Source organism: Equus caballus, chromosome 15 (genome assembly GCF_041296265.1).
Source record: "Equus caballus isolate H_3958 breed thoroughbred chromosome 15, TB-T2T, whole genome shotgun sequence".
Taxonomy (NCBI): Eukaryota; Metazoa; Chordata; class Mammalia; order Perissodactyla; family Equidae; genus Equus; species Equus caballus.
Window position 1 is genome coordinate 70,548,376 of NC_091698.1, and position 14,634 is coordinate 70,563,009.

A 14,634-nucleotide genomic window follows, 5' to 3' on the forward strand; every position below is an offset into this window, starting at 1 on the left:
TGGGTTTTGTAAATCATTTATTATGATTGAAAGGGAAGAAAATGATAGGAGACAAATATTACAATTAAACACGTAACATTATTCTCTTCTAACCAATCATAATAACATACTTTGAATTTTTTAAATGGCTATATAAGTAATTTCCCAGAAAATAAAATTTTCACATCATCAGTTACAGAAAATTGATTTCTTTCCATCAAAATATTTTATCTCTGCTCTATCAAAAATAAATGCAAGTCTAGGGTACTACCATTTAAGCTAAGCCTTCAGTACATGTTTAAATTTGAAGATTTTGGGGTGGCTTACCAGATGGTGAACTAACTATAGCTTGATAATAAAGTCCTCACACATATGTAACAGCTCTGCCAAGCCTCTGGCTCACCAACTAATGATTATTAAATGGTTTTCTGGGAACTCAGAAACTCTATTGTATTCCAGCCAAAAGGCTTCTGAGAGTCATCCCAAACTGGTAACCAGTTTATTCTCAAAAACTAATTTGCTTATGCAGTGAGTGGTTGTGGCTCAAGAGATTTAGGGGAAATAGTAAATGGAAATTTATTTCTATGGGGTTTTTTGACCTTTTTGTCATTACCAGTAAAGCAAAACCTTACTATTTTTTTTTAAAGATTGGCACCTGAGCTAACAACTGTTGCCAATCTTTTTTTTTTCTTCTTCTCCCCAAAGCCCCCCCAGTACATAGTTGTATAATCTAGTTGTGAGTCCCTCTGGTTGTGCTATGTGGGATGCCACCTCAGCATGTCCTGATGAGCAGTGCCACGTCGGCGCCCAGGATCCGAACCGGCGAAACCCTGGGCTGCCAAAGCAGAGCACAAACTTAACCACTAGGCCACGGGGCCAGCCCCCAAAACCTTACTTGGGCAGTGTATTTCCTGGCTCTGCCCTTTCTAAGGATGCTAATATGTAATGGAACATTTTTAAAAGGCTTAATGTAAGAACAGTACATTGCCATAGGGAGAAAGCAGCAAAGAAGAAACCATGAAGGCTCTGCCAACAAATGAATTCAGCAGCTAACATTTTTTTTTCAAATTGGTTAAAAAAATACCACACACAAAGTGATAAATATATTTCCAAAAAATAAATACAAATATTCTACACATAAATAAAATTAAGTATACTCATGATTACTATTGCAATCAAACATTTTTATAATATAATTTTCTTGTCTTATCACAGTTTCATTTTTATCATGAATACTAATTACTTTGTTTTGACACATACTGGAAAATACTGACCACGTATGTAACTTAGTAAAGTAATACATTTTTAGACTCTTTCAACTAAAATTTTACCTCCTTTGACAGAAGGATTATTTTCTCTTTTCTTTTGAAAAATACTTTTGGGAATTTAAGTTCAATCTACAGTTAGAAAGGACTGTATGAGGGCAAAGCTTTAAAAATTGTCTTTGTTTTCAAAGATATTATTATTGAACAAAAGAGGGTCAAGATGACCCAGCACCAAATGCAATGAAATGTGGGCAATATTCCAGTGAACTCGAACTATGTTGACAGAGAAGGAATGTTAGGAATCAGTCTCGTTTTAGTCTTTACACTCCAGTGATCTGAAAAGGTGACCAGGTATACTTTCTAATACCACATGGGAGGTTCAGGTCACCTAATTCCCATTTTCTCTCATAATGATTCACAGGGCCAGAAGATTTACTGCATTTGCTCTAAAAATTTACCCCTAAACAGCACCCTGCAGCTGTTTTTTACACTGCATACTCTACTTCTTTCCAAACACAATATCATTAATTAAAAGCACATTTAATTATAGTACTTAATGTTTTGGCAGTGAGCATTTCCAAATAATCAACTGTTTTGCCAAATGAGTTTGGAATCTCCCTTTCTAAACATTGCCAGAATATTTATTAAAAAAAAAAGTCATTTTGCATGATGTGTCTGATGGCAAGAGAGATGGAAAAAATGACAAATTCTAACCCATATAATCTAAGAGAAAATTAGTGTGTGGGAAATTTTGTGTTTCTGTTTTACTACTAGTATTCATTTGAAGATTTAAGAATCAAATAAAAGAGAGTAACTCCTATTATTTTTAAAGTTTGGAATACTAGCCCCTGGGCGCCATGCTGCCAGGGTGTAAATGAACTTAGGTGCAGCAGATGCAAACACTGCTTTGAGGGCGGGGAGTGAATGTTCAGGCTCCTGAGCTTTCAGAGTAAAGTGGGGCCTTTGGTAGGTCTGCTGCTGGACAGAAGGGGCTGACTACCCATAGCCCTTGCTTGGGGTCCCTGGGTCCGAGCTGAGAGCAGGGCTGGAGCAGAGAGGTGGTGAAAGGCTGCTTTTTGCTGATGGAAGTTGTTTATGTAACTGGCGATCAAAAGAGTGATTTCAAGGATCTAAAACAAGAAAAAACAGAATTTTTATGCTCCTGAGAATTTCTCACCACTTCCAAAAGGGAGTCAAGGGATGACCATAGGTGGTCTCCATCTGTAAGTGCCCAAGCTACCAGAACTCCCTTCTCTCTAGATCAAACAATGGAGAACTTACATGTTCAGCACCGTCAAGGCACTGACATATTTTCCCATTACTTAAACCAGCAGGAAGATTGGATCTTAGAAAACAATCAAATTTAGTGGCAATATTAGAAAATGTGACAGTCAGTAGTACAACTCTATCAATTATCTTAAAGTTCTATTTGTGAATATATGAATTAAGAAATTCAGTGTATAATCAACTCATTTTTTAAACTAAATAAAGTACTGAGCATGCCTCGATCTTCTGTACTTACCGGCTAACTGCCTTCACTTAAGTATAGATTTAATTAAGATAACTGACATCTTTTTAAAAAGCTTCAGATTCTAAAAACGTAGTCTCTTTTAATTGACAATTTTAAGACAGTTAAAGTTTTAGGAAAATCAATTTCTCATTCTTTTTACTAAAATTGGAATTACATGTTAAAATGTAGCCCTTTTACTTACTGCTTTCACTTACAGAGATTAAAGCTACGTAGTTTGCTAAAAATAGTAAAAGAACAAGTACATCTTAATTATAAAACCTTACTCTTTCCCCTAATGAGTCCATAAAGTACATTACCCCAAGTAAATAAGACAATGCATATAAAGTACCCAACAACAATAGCTTACATCAAGACCACTTATTTTGAACCTTCCGTACACCAGGCCCTGGGCTAAGGCACCTTACAATTCCTTTATTTAATTCTTAAGACAAAACAAGGAGGCAGCATCATACCATTTTACATGAAGAGACCAAAGCTTAGCAAGGTGAGGTAAGCCAGAATTTGGCCCTAGGGCTGTTTTATTAGAAGTAAAGTCTGTTTTCCCTTCTGGAATTTAGTTGTTGCACAATAAATGTATTAGGATGAAAAAAAAAACGAGTGCAAAAAGTTGACGGAAAGGCTTCTACTCACCTTGGGTTTTGCCATGGCAAAAAGTAATTTCTCTGTTGGTTTGTCCTTTGAATGTGTGTTGTTAATGACTATCATAAAATCATCCTGGTGACCTCCAAAGGTCATTAGACTCTTGTACACATAGCTGACTATTAACCTCTTCAAAGAGAAGAAAAAGTAAATATGTTATATGCTCTTTACTTTCAAAGACAGATGAGAAATGATTAATAACATATCTCCATTAAAATGATGATATTAATTATGTATAATACAAAAAATTATTTTCTAAAATCAAGTCTATTATGATCCAAAATAGAAGGTAGTGTACTAATTCTATTTAGGCATCATTTACCTTTATAATTAAAATACATTTTGATTCTGAAACTAATAACTCATTGCAGAAAAAGTAGGAAATATAAGAAAATAAAAGCTCCTATATTAGCATGCAGTGGAAGACCACTGTTAATATTACTGTATGTCCTTTAAGAGATCTCTCTCTATATATATTAGGTTGAACAATATGAAACATACTTTTTAAGGTAAAAAATGGTCAAATATTGGCAAATCCATGTGGTTTACCCTGATATACAGATTTTGATATATATAAACGAAAACAGTACTATACATATTGTTTAGCATTCTTCTTTTTTTACTTAATATATTATGAACATTTTCCCATGACAACAAATGTATAACATCATTTTAAGTGATTTTACAGATAATCCTTTATTTAACCAATCTCCTATTGCAAGATATTTAAATAATTTTTGTCACTATCTTAAGCAATATTTCAATGCATATTTTTAGACATATTTTGTAATACACATAATTAATTATTCATTTTGTTATAAATCTCAATAATAGGAATTGCTACCTCAAAAAAGTAAGGAAAACTTTGAGAGTACTTCCAAACTGTCCTCCAGAAAGGTTATACCCATTTAAATTCCCAGCACTGCAGTATTACTAAAACTGCCTATCATCATTCTTTTAAATCTCACCCAACCTGACTGGTGAAAAGTAGAATCTCACTTTTAACATATTACCATATGTTTATGTTTGAAATCGAATTTATTTGATTACTAGTGAGACTAATGTTATAAAATACGTTTATGGAACATCTGTATTTCTTCTGTGAATTGTCTTTTTTGTCTGTTGGTGTGTTCATCATTTCCTTATTGTTTTATACGACATTCATGTTTATAAAGGATACCGACTCTTTGTCATAGATGCAGCAAATATTTTTTCCCAATGTGTTGCTAAAATAACTTTTTCAGTATAATTCAAAGATATACAGCCTAAAAGTAAAGGAATCTGCATGTCTAATGATTAGCTTGCAAGACATTGAGCAGACCATTTCAGCACGGAAAGCCTCAAGAGCTGTAGCCCACTGGTGTCTACATCCTGGCCTGTAAGGTCCAGCTCCTGGGATCTAGGGAACTGGTTTACTTAGCTAAGGTAACTCAATCTTGGTGTACAATTTTTGTTGACTTTAAGTCCCTGATTTTATAATCTATCTTCAAGTTATCCATTCAAGAACTAAAAGGCATACAGGAAATATGAACTCCTTCAAAAAAGTATTTTAGCAATTATAAGGAGAAACAGTTAGTATAACACTAAAGGATAGTTTGGTTTCCAAGAAATTCTCAGTGATCCCTGACTATAGCCACAGGTAGGAGAGCCCCCTTCACCTGCCAGGTGAATTTAGAATGCCTCCCCGCCAGGTTAAAAAAAACCAAAATTTTTATTAAGTAATCTAAAACATATGAAATATGGTAGAACATAAAGTAAATTTCAGATAAATAAATGAACATATAGAAAACATAATTTGACTTTATATTTAATCACGTAAAAAGCTCTTAAGATACCATGAATGTACAAGTGAACTGATAAGTGATTTATGGAAAATTATAGAAATTGTTATAGAAACCTTAGTGAATCTGAACTTAAACTTCAGTAACTAAAGTTTCTACTTTGGTGTTATCTTAAAGATTTTCATTTTACACAGGAAGCAATCTACCTAACACTATAAATGAACGGTCATTTTACAAATATAACCATGATTGCAATTGAATCATGGTATCTTAGTATTTTTCTTATACACAATATATAACCTGTCTAATCTTATTTTAAAAAATTGAATTGTAATCATAGTTGTATTTGTAAAATGACTTCATTATATACTATTAGGAAGAATGTTTTCTGTACATGTGAAATAAGATTAAGAGATCATTACCTTGTGTTTATGGTACACTGAGCAATGGAAATAGTTGATTCAGTGCAAAACTTTAGGATTTAATCTTACCATGGAGTTGTATTCTAAGATGCTTAAGCCATCCTCATGTATAGCCAGCCACAAGAAAGTACTTCCAAGTGATGATGGAGTTATGGGCTGTGAAGAGGTGAAAATACACTATATAATAAATGCTAAGCAAAATTACAGAAATACTTTTCAGTCTAAATGAATGCAACATTTGCAACAACAACAAAAACTTATTAAAAATCTCTCTTAGAGAGGAGGTAGAGTGGTCAAATGGAAAGAGCAGTGAATCTGATAGTAGGAGACCTGGGTTTGGGACCCAAATCTGCCATTTATTAATGTGGGCATTTGGACAAGCTAGCAGGGTTAGTCTCTCCTTCCTCAGTGTTCCTACAGCACTCTGTTCATGTCACTCAGCCATATTGCCAATATGGTGGTCATTTCCAGGCCTATTGCAACACTGGATTGTGAGTTCCTGGAAGTTGGAGTACAACCCATCTGGAACCATGGGATTATATATCCCTAGAGCTTAGCTCAGTGTTTGGCAAACAGAACTCAGTAAACACTAAATAAGTGAGCAAATGAGTGAGAGAGTAAATGAGTGAATGGATGAATGAATGCGGAGAAGAAAGCAGAGTTCAGTTGTTGTCTTCAGTCTAATGATTAGCTTACTGAGTGTAAGAAATGCTTTAAAGTGGAAGGAAGTGGAGCAGTGGGGAAAAGATAGAGAAGCCAGTGGTTTTCCTGCCCTCTCCTTAGTGTCTCTTCATTGTTTTCTTTACATTGTTGGGAATTTCCTTATTTCCTTTTTAAAAGACAAATTTATGAAACCTCGGGTTACTGTTATTACTGTTTTATTTTACTGAACTGAAGAGTTCCCCATTCTTTCTTACTTTTGCAAGAAACAACTTGGCACCAAAGAATGGCCACTTCCTGGCTACTGTCAAATAAATTCGCACACAATCAGCAGCACTGTGTCCCCGAAGGGCCATCCATCTGGTTGACAGTCGTTGGCAAAGCTGCCTAAAAAAAAGAAAAGGATAAAAACAAAAACACAAAAGCAAAAACATAAACAGTCTATCATCCTCCCAAGATAAAGTTCTCCTTAAGCCAACCCTAGGCACAATGGGATACGTGGGCAGAACCGAGGTGAAGCTGTTATTTTGTGACTCCCATCTCACCCCTGTCCATCCCTTGTCCTTTCTGTAGCATTCCTTTCACCAAATTCTCATACGATCAGTGGCCTCAGCATGACCTAGGTTCCCCGACCCCCACCCGCTTCAGGCAAATTTTAAAATCTGATAAGCTAACATATCTTAGTGTAAATTAGTTTAAACTTTCATTTTTAAAGAAAAGTGCAAGAAGTTGAGACCAAAGAATGAATCCCTAACAGTGGAATTGTAGGTTACTCCCACTCCTGGCTTGGAGAAATGTTGGATGCAGGGAAATCTCTTAAGTAAAATCACGAAGGCAACCACTTATTCTACATAGGCAAAAGACTGATCTCAATGTTTCCATTTTGGAAAAACTCATGGTGAATTGGATTTGCCTCTATTTTTTAATCTACAGCTTTTCTTTATATGCTCTCAAAAATAAAAACTCTAAATTAGTTGAGTTTAATTTAAAACTTTACATTAAAAAATCTTGTATAAGAAGATAGTTTATTTTTATTCCAATTTGTTTATAACAGAATACCCTGAGATAAAAACTTTTTGGTAAACAGTTCATAAAATTAAATACACTTGCCAAAGCAATCCTGATAAAAAAGAACAAAGCTGGAGGCATCACACTCCCTGACTTCAAAATATACTGCAAAGCCATAGTAATCAAAACAGCACGGTACTGGCACAAAAACACACAGATCAATGGAACAGAATTGAAAGACCAGAAATAAAACTACACACTTATGCACAGCTAATCTTTGACAAAGGAGCCAAGAACATACACTGGAGAAAGGAAAGTCTCTTTAAGAAATGGTGTTGGGAAAACTGCACAGCCACATGCAAAAGAATGAAAGTAGACCATTATCTTACACCATACACAAAAATTAACTCAAAATGGATTAAAGACTTGAATGTAAGACCTGAAACCATAAAACTCCCGGAAGAAAATATAGACAGTACACTCTTTGACATCAGCCTTAGCAGTATCTTTTTGAAAACAATGTCTACTCAGGCAAGGGAAACAAAAGAAAAAACAAATAGGACTACATCAGACTAAAATGTTTCTGCAAGGCAAAGGAAGCCATGAACAAAATGAAAACAAAACCCACCAACTGGGGGAAAATATCTGCAAATCATATATCTGACAAGCGGTTAATTTCCAAAATATATAAAGAACTCATACAACTCAACCACACACACACAAAAAAAACCCAATCAAAAAATGGGAAGAGGATATAAACAAACATCTTCCCAAAGATATACAAATGACCCAGAGGCACATGAAGAGATGTTCAACATCACTAATTATTAGGGAAATGTAAATCAAAACTACAATGGGATATCACCTTACATCTGTCAGAATGGCTATAATTAATAAGACAAAAAATAGCAAATGTGGAGAAAAGGGAATCCTCATACACTGCTGGTAGGAATGCAAACTGGTGCAGCTACTATGGAAAATAGTATGGAGATTTCTCAAAAAATTAAAAATAGAAATACCATATGATCCAGCTATCCCACTACTGGGTATTTATCCAAAGAACATGAAATCAACAATTCAAAGAGATTTTATGAAACCCTGTGTTCATCGCAGCATTATTCACAATAGCCAAGATGTGGAAGCAACTCAAGTGCCCATCAATGGATAAATGGATAAAGAAGATGTGATATATTTATAAAATGGAATAGTACTCAGCCATAAAAAAGACAAAATCGTGCCATTTGCAACAACATGGATGGACCTTGAGGGTGTTATGCTAAGCGAAATAAGGCAAACAGAAAAAGACAAACACCGTATGATTTCACTCACATGTGGAAGAGAAACAAATACATGGATAAGGAGAACAGATTAGTGATTACCAGAGGGGAAGCAGCTCCAGGGCAGGGCAAAAGGGGTAAAGGGGTACATATGTATGGTGATAGATAAAAACTCGACAATTGGTGGCGAACTTAATGCAGTCTATACAGAAACTGATATATAATAATGTACATCTGAAATTACACAATGTTATCAGCCAATGTGACCTCGATAAAATAATTAAATTAAAAAAATTACTGTTGGGCAATTTTTTTCTTTTATTTATAGCAGGTAATTCTGCTAATAATTAATAGCTAATAACTAGCAGGTAATCCTGCTACAATGAATAATAATTAATTAGAAAATTAATATTTGGATAAGAATGAACAAGATCAAATGGAAAGTAGATCTAAATTAACATTCTACAGTTTCTAGGCCCTTCTTAAATAAAAAGATCGATAACTTCTTAGGATTCAACAATATTAAAAAAATCTCAAGAAAATTGTCATGTACAATGTTTTTCATTTTTACAATTTTAACAGAAAAATATCACCAAAAAACTAATGTGACTCCACCCTTTAAAGAGTTATAAATAGTTCCTTACCTTAACTGTTCTTCAGAAGAGTCATCTCTATACCTTTTCGGATAAAATTTTTCTATGACCTGTTTTAGAGTTTGGTTTGCTTTGCACTGATTAGTAACATGCCCTGCTGGAGTTGAAAAAGGTCTTTCAAAATCTCCAATCTCCACCTAATTGGAAATCCAAAAAAGAGAAAATGTAGGATATTGAGAAGAGGTTTAAAACAGAAAATAGTTTTATTCCTTCTAAACAATCTTTATAACATATAATATATAAATCTATTCGTCATGATTGTGTGATTATGGAATTTATAACTATATATAAGTACTATTATTAAAATCGAAATTCTATTTGAATTCTAATTTGGAGAAAATCTATAATTTAAACATTTCAGTTCCATTTCTACATTAACCGCCCTAGGTTAACATCACCATCTAGTAGTATTTGCTAAAGGCCACTACTCTACTATTGCCTATAATGGCAAAGGATAATTTTTCATTTTTAATCTACTATTTTAATTGATAATAACAATGCAAAATAGACATTAAAAATGAAAGACAAAAAATTATAAAGCTATGAGACATTTCAAAAAAGTGTTATTTGAATTTTTAAGGGTCTTTACTGAATATAATGGAAGCAAGAACCATATTGCATTACTTTCTTCCTAGATTTTCTCCATAAATGTTACTGTATTCATCCCCTCATTCTATTATTCTGTTATTTCATAGAATAGAGCCCTTCATTCCCCTTTCTCCCTGAATGAATGTTCACTCCTTATCTCTATTAACAGGCTACACAGATGCCATCCCTCATCCACCCATCCAACTACCCACCCATCCACCTCTCCATCCACTCACCCAACCATTCATTCATCCAAACCTATACTGAGTCCCCATAATATGTCAGGCACTGTGCTAAGCGATGCGAGGAAGAAAAATGTTGAGCATAGTTCTTATCCTCAAAGAGTTTATTATTTGTAGGGGAGACTGAAGCATAAACAAATCCTTGTGATAAACTGTGTTAAATGCCTTGTATAGGGCACCAAAGAGGGCTCAAGGAGCAAGATGGGGTGGGGGCATCCAGATGAATGTCCTACTGAACATTCATATCCTTATTTATAGCAGATGAAGGGTTCCATCAAGACTGGGAATGGTCTTATAGAAAGCCCCAGGTCTCCATCTCAAAAGGGCCCTCTGCCTCCAGCTAAGCTGTTAGCACAACCAGCCCCTGAGATTCTGACCCCTGTGGCTTCCCTTGTCTAGCTCTTAATCTGACCAACTACTGTATAAATTCCTCAGTTGAGCTCCATCCTTACAGTCTATTCTTATAACTTTCTTGGTTCTTTGACCCAGTCTCTTGTTGGTTTCTTCACTTGGCTTTGCTGTTCAGCTCTCATCCCCAACTCCTATCTAGTCAGATATTCATCCTAATCTCCTCACACCAAATAAAAGTTGTTCATCTGCTCTTCAAATCTACTGAAGTCCTTCCCCCAGAGCAAGCTTTTCATCATCCCCACCTATCATCAGGTAGTACTCAGCACAACTACCTGTGAAACCTGAGACCAGGACTTAACCTTCAAGGATACTGCAGTTGGACAAACAATAGTTACAACCAGAATAGGCCATTTAAGGCAACCTCTTAGGGAACCCTATAGTGCTATGTCCAATATAGCGGTATCTCCAAGCTCAGCGTGTCTCCTGTCTGGCACCTGGTATACAGTGTGGCACAGAATGAGCACAATAAATGTTTGGAGAACAACTAGAAATCAACTCAGATAATTCCCAATATGCCTCACATCAACATAATGCCTTACCAGACACCATGTACAACAATTAATGAATAGCTCCAAGAATTTCCTAATTAAGACAGAGAATATCAACAAGGACCTACAGATATTCAAATCTACAAAAGAAATAACTACTTTCTTCTACAGAGCTCAGATTTCCTTAGTATATTTCATTTATCTTTATAAAAACTACTCTGAGGAAAAGAGATCGGATGCATTATTTAATTTTCCTTTTATAGATGGAGAAATTATGCATTTTAGTTATTAATGTGTTCAGAATTATCTAGGTGTATGGTCTAACCTTTCTACCCCTTCCTTAATTTATCTAAAAAATATTAGAAGTATTTATCTCTAAAGTATATTACAATTTTTCTTGAAGAAGCTTTCCTAACAAAATTAAAAGTTAAAGTAAGAAGACTAACAAATTTTAATAAAAATGAGAGTGATTTTAACAGAGAATCTGTGCCTTTAGAGGACTAAAGCATAGACCAGCACATGACTGGAAATCATTCCTAATCCTATGACCAAGAAAATATGTGACCTATTTCTCTCTCCCTCAGCTTTTTATCACTTGCAAAAAGAGAACACTCACTGTAGCACTAATGTTTTAAAGTTTGGATGACCATAAAATTGTTATAAAAGTAAACCAAATTATCAACTCTTCATTCACCCAAGAGCATTTATGGAGAATGACTATATGTAAGGCACTGTGCTAGATACAAAGACAATTGGGATAGCCCTTGCCCTCAGGGAGGCCACAGTCAGTGGTGCAAAGCAGAAACCAATAAATAATAAGAAACCATTGAGGTCAGGACACTAATAGATACATGCAGGACATTACAGAAACCCCAAGTGAGACATTTAACCCACCCAAGCAGAATTCAGGAAGGTTTCCTGGAATAAATGACACCTAAAGTGAAAACTAATGGAAAAGCTGAAGTTAACAAGTGAAAGCATGGGAGTAGAGATGTTCCAGGCAGAGGAGACAAACAAATAAAGCATAAGAGGTAAGAAAAAGTGAACCATATGCAAGTCTGGGAATTGTGCAAAGAACCACAGTTTATGCTTTATTGGAACATAAAGTTCAATGTAGGGAGTATTAAGAGATGAGGCTGGAGAGGCAGGCAGAGTTTAGAAATGAAACTTACATGAAAGTCTTTCCATGTAAACAAGGGAATGACACAGCTAGTTTCACATTTTTGCTCTATCTCCATCCCAGCTACTAGTGCTGCCTCATGAACCACCATGGCACAATTTCCAGGCCCGTGCCTTAAGAAAATGGCAGCTTCTACTTCTTTCTCTTTCAAGATGTTGCTCTTGCCTTCCAATCACCATTCAGTGAGGAAGCACAAGTACACAGGAAAAGGCCATGGTAAGTGTTCCAGGTGACAGCCCCAGCAGAAGTTCCAACTAACAGCCAGTATCAGCCACCAGATGCATGAATGCACAAGCCTTCAAATGATTCCAACTCTCAGCTGTAGAGTCACAACCAGCCTTCAAGCTGTGCCAGCTGATGCCATGTGAAGCAGAGACAAGCTGTCCTTACACATCCTTTCCCAAATTGTTATTGTTTTAAGTTACTGAGTCTAGGAGTAATTTATTGTGCAGCAATAGATAAGTGGAACAATCTCTCTAGCATCTGGGCAGAGTGTAAATTTAGGGGGACCAGACCAGAGAAAAACACACTAGTTAGAAGCCTGCTGCAGGAGAGCAGGCAGGATGGGTTGATGGTCTGAACCACAGCAATGGTGGTCAGCAGGGGGAGGAGTGAACAGAGTGAAACATATCTAAGAGTTAAAATGGGCAGGGCACGGTGACGGGGATTGCGGGTGAGAGTGAAAGGGAGGGCAGAGTTAGTGATGATTCCTGGATTTGAAGCTTGCTTGGGGGACTGAGCAGAGGCAATATTACGGTGAAGATACAAAATGTGAAGGAAGAGGAGGGAAGACCATTAGTTTGGTTCTTGATACATAGAATTTAAGGAGCCCATGAAAGAAGTATGAACTGGAGAGAAAAGCCTTGGGAATCACTGGCATAGGTGGTAGATACAATGAAGAGAATGACAAGATGTCCTGGGATGGTGTGGAGAGTGAGAAGACTGAAAATCCCAGGGAATCTGAGCCGGTGACATATCGTAGAGTTGCCTTAACATTTTCCCTTAATTAACCTGTGCAAAGACTCAGGTGTGGTAGAGACTGTGGGTTTCCTCTTATGGTTATTCTCTCCTCCTTTCTGAGTGATAAAAACCTTTAATTTAGATGGGCTTATTGCTGCCCAGCTAAGACCACATTCTCTAGCCTCTTTTGTAGGTTGGCAAGGCCACATGGCTAAGTCTTGACCAGAGAGACATAAATGGAAATGTTCTATGTAACTGCTGGGAAGTTTCTCAAAGGCGGGAGGGCATGCCCTTCTTCAGCCCTTCCTCCATTCTGATGCCTGGAACACTGATGCAATGACTGGAGCTCTGGGCAGATCTCCAGGACCATGAAGATGACACACTAGGGATAGCAGAATGGAGAGTAGGATAAAGCCCGTGTCCTCAATGACTTTGTAGAGGTGCCAGCATGCCTCTCTCTCTTTGTGAGGGACACATATACTTCTATTTTGATTGTCACTATTAACATGCATGTGTGTGTGTTGGGGCCAGCCTGGTGGTGTAGTGGTTAAGTTTGTGTGCCCTGCTTTAGCTGGCCTGGGTTTATAGGTTTGGATCCTGAGCTCAGACATAGCACCACTCATCAAGCCATGCTGTGGCAGCATCCCACATAAAATAGAGGAAGACTGCCACAGATGTTAGCTCAGCAACAATCTTCCTCAAGCAAAAAGAGGAAGATTGGCAACAGATGTTAGCTCAGGGCCAATCTTCCTCACACACACACACACACACACACACACAATGCATCTGTGTGTTTTTATAGAAGTCTGAAATTAATCCTAATTGATACAATAGGTAAATAAAAGAAAGCGTTTCAGCTTTTTAAAAGACCAATTCCTTTTAGGTTATTGAGCAATTTCAGCGCGGCATCCTTAGCCCCACAGCTCTACCCTTAAACTCCTTTATTAAATGCAAAGCCTGACGGTATACTGTCCACACAATTAAGAAACTAGGCTCCCTCTATGGAATACCGTCTCATTCTACATCGTCACAATCGTCAGCAATTTGGAGTCAAACTGTAAATTTAATGCCTATAATTTTTAAGGTGTTAATCATAGCAAAACCAATTTAAAGAATTACTAAAGGTATATTGTTTTACTACACTTAATTCAGTGTAGAAATTACTATCTTATCTTTACAAAATATTACTCTACACAGCACGGAAGTTACCTGAGCTAAAAGAGCCGCCATTTCTAATGCCAGGTCCTTGTTCAGAGGAAAAAGTCCATTTATTATTTGATCATTTGTCTGATACATTAACAGCAACTTTTCTCTATCAGTCTCTCCGCGAGCCTGCATTGAGAAATATAGTCTGTAAAATAAGAGGACATTTTTCATTAAATTATGTTCTTACAAAGGAAGAAGGTAAAGATAACTCCATAGGACTGATATGGGGTTGTTCTAACACAGTTCTCTAAGTGATACAAACTTAGACCATCACTATCTGCTAATGACCTCTGTTTCTATTCTATATGACATTTTCAGCAAACTGGGGGAAAAGTGCTTTGAGG

At 36.3% G+C, this 14,634-nt stretch overlaps 1 protein-coding gene across 2 annotated transcripts in view; it reads right to left on the bottom strand.

Annotated features, from left to right (window-relative positions):
* Positions 1-14,634, bottom strand: part of PLEKHH2 (pleckstrin homology, MyTH4 and FERM domain containing H2) — a 102,628-nt gene continuing 87,994 nt past the window's right edge. For both annotated transcript variants that reach the window (XM_001499587.5, XM_070235532.1), the window contains exons 25-30: positions 14,294-14,435; positions 9,207-9,352; positions 6,535-6,664; positions 5,687-5,773; positions 3,406-3,543; positions 1-2,374 (exon numbers count right to left, since the gene is read on the bottom strand). In XM_001499587.5, the coding sequence (XP_001499637.1) occupies positions 2,189-2,374; positions 3,406-3,543; positions 5,687-5,773; positions 6,535-6,664; positions 9,207-9,352; positions 14,294-14,435 (829 nt within the window). In that variant the 3' untranslated portion in view covers positions 1-2,188. The remainder of the gene's footprint in view (positions 2,375-3,405; positions 3,544-5,686; positions 5,774-6,534; positions 6,665-9,206; positions 9,353-14,293; positions 14,436-14,634) is intronic.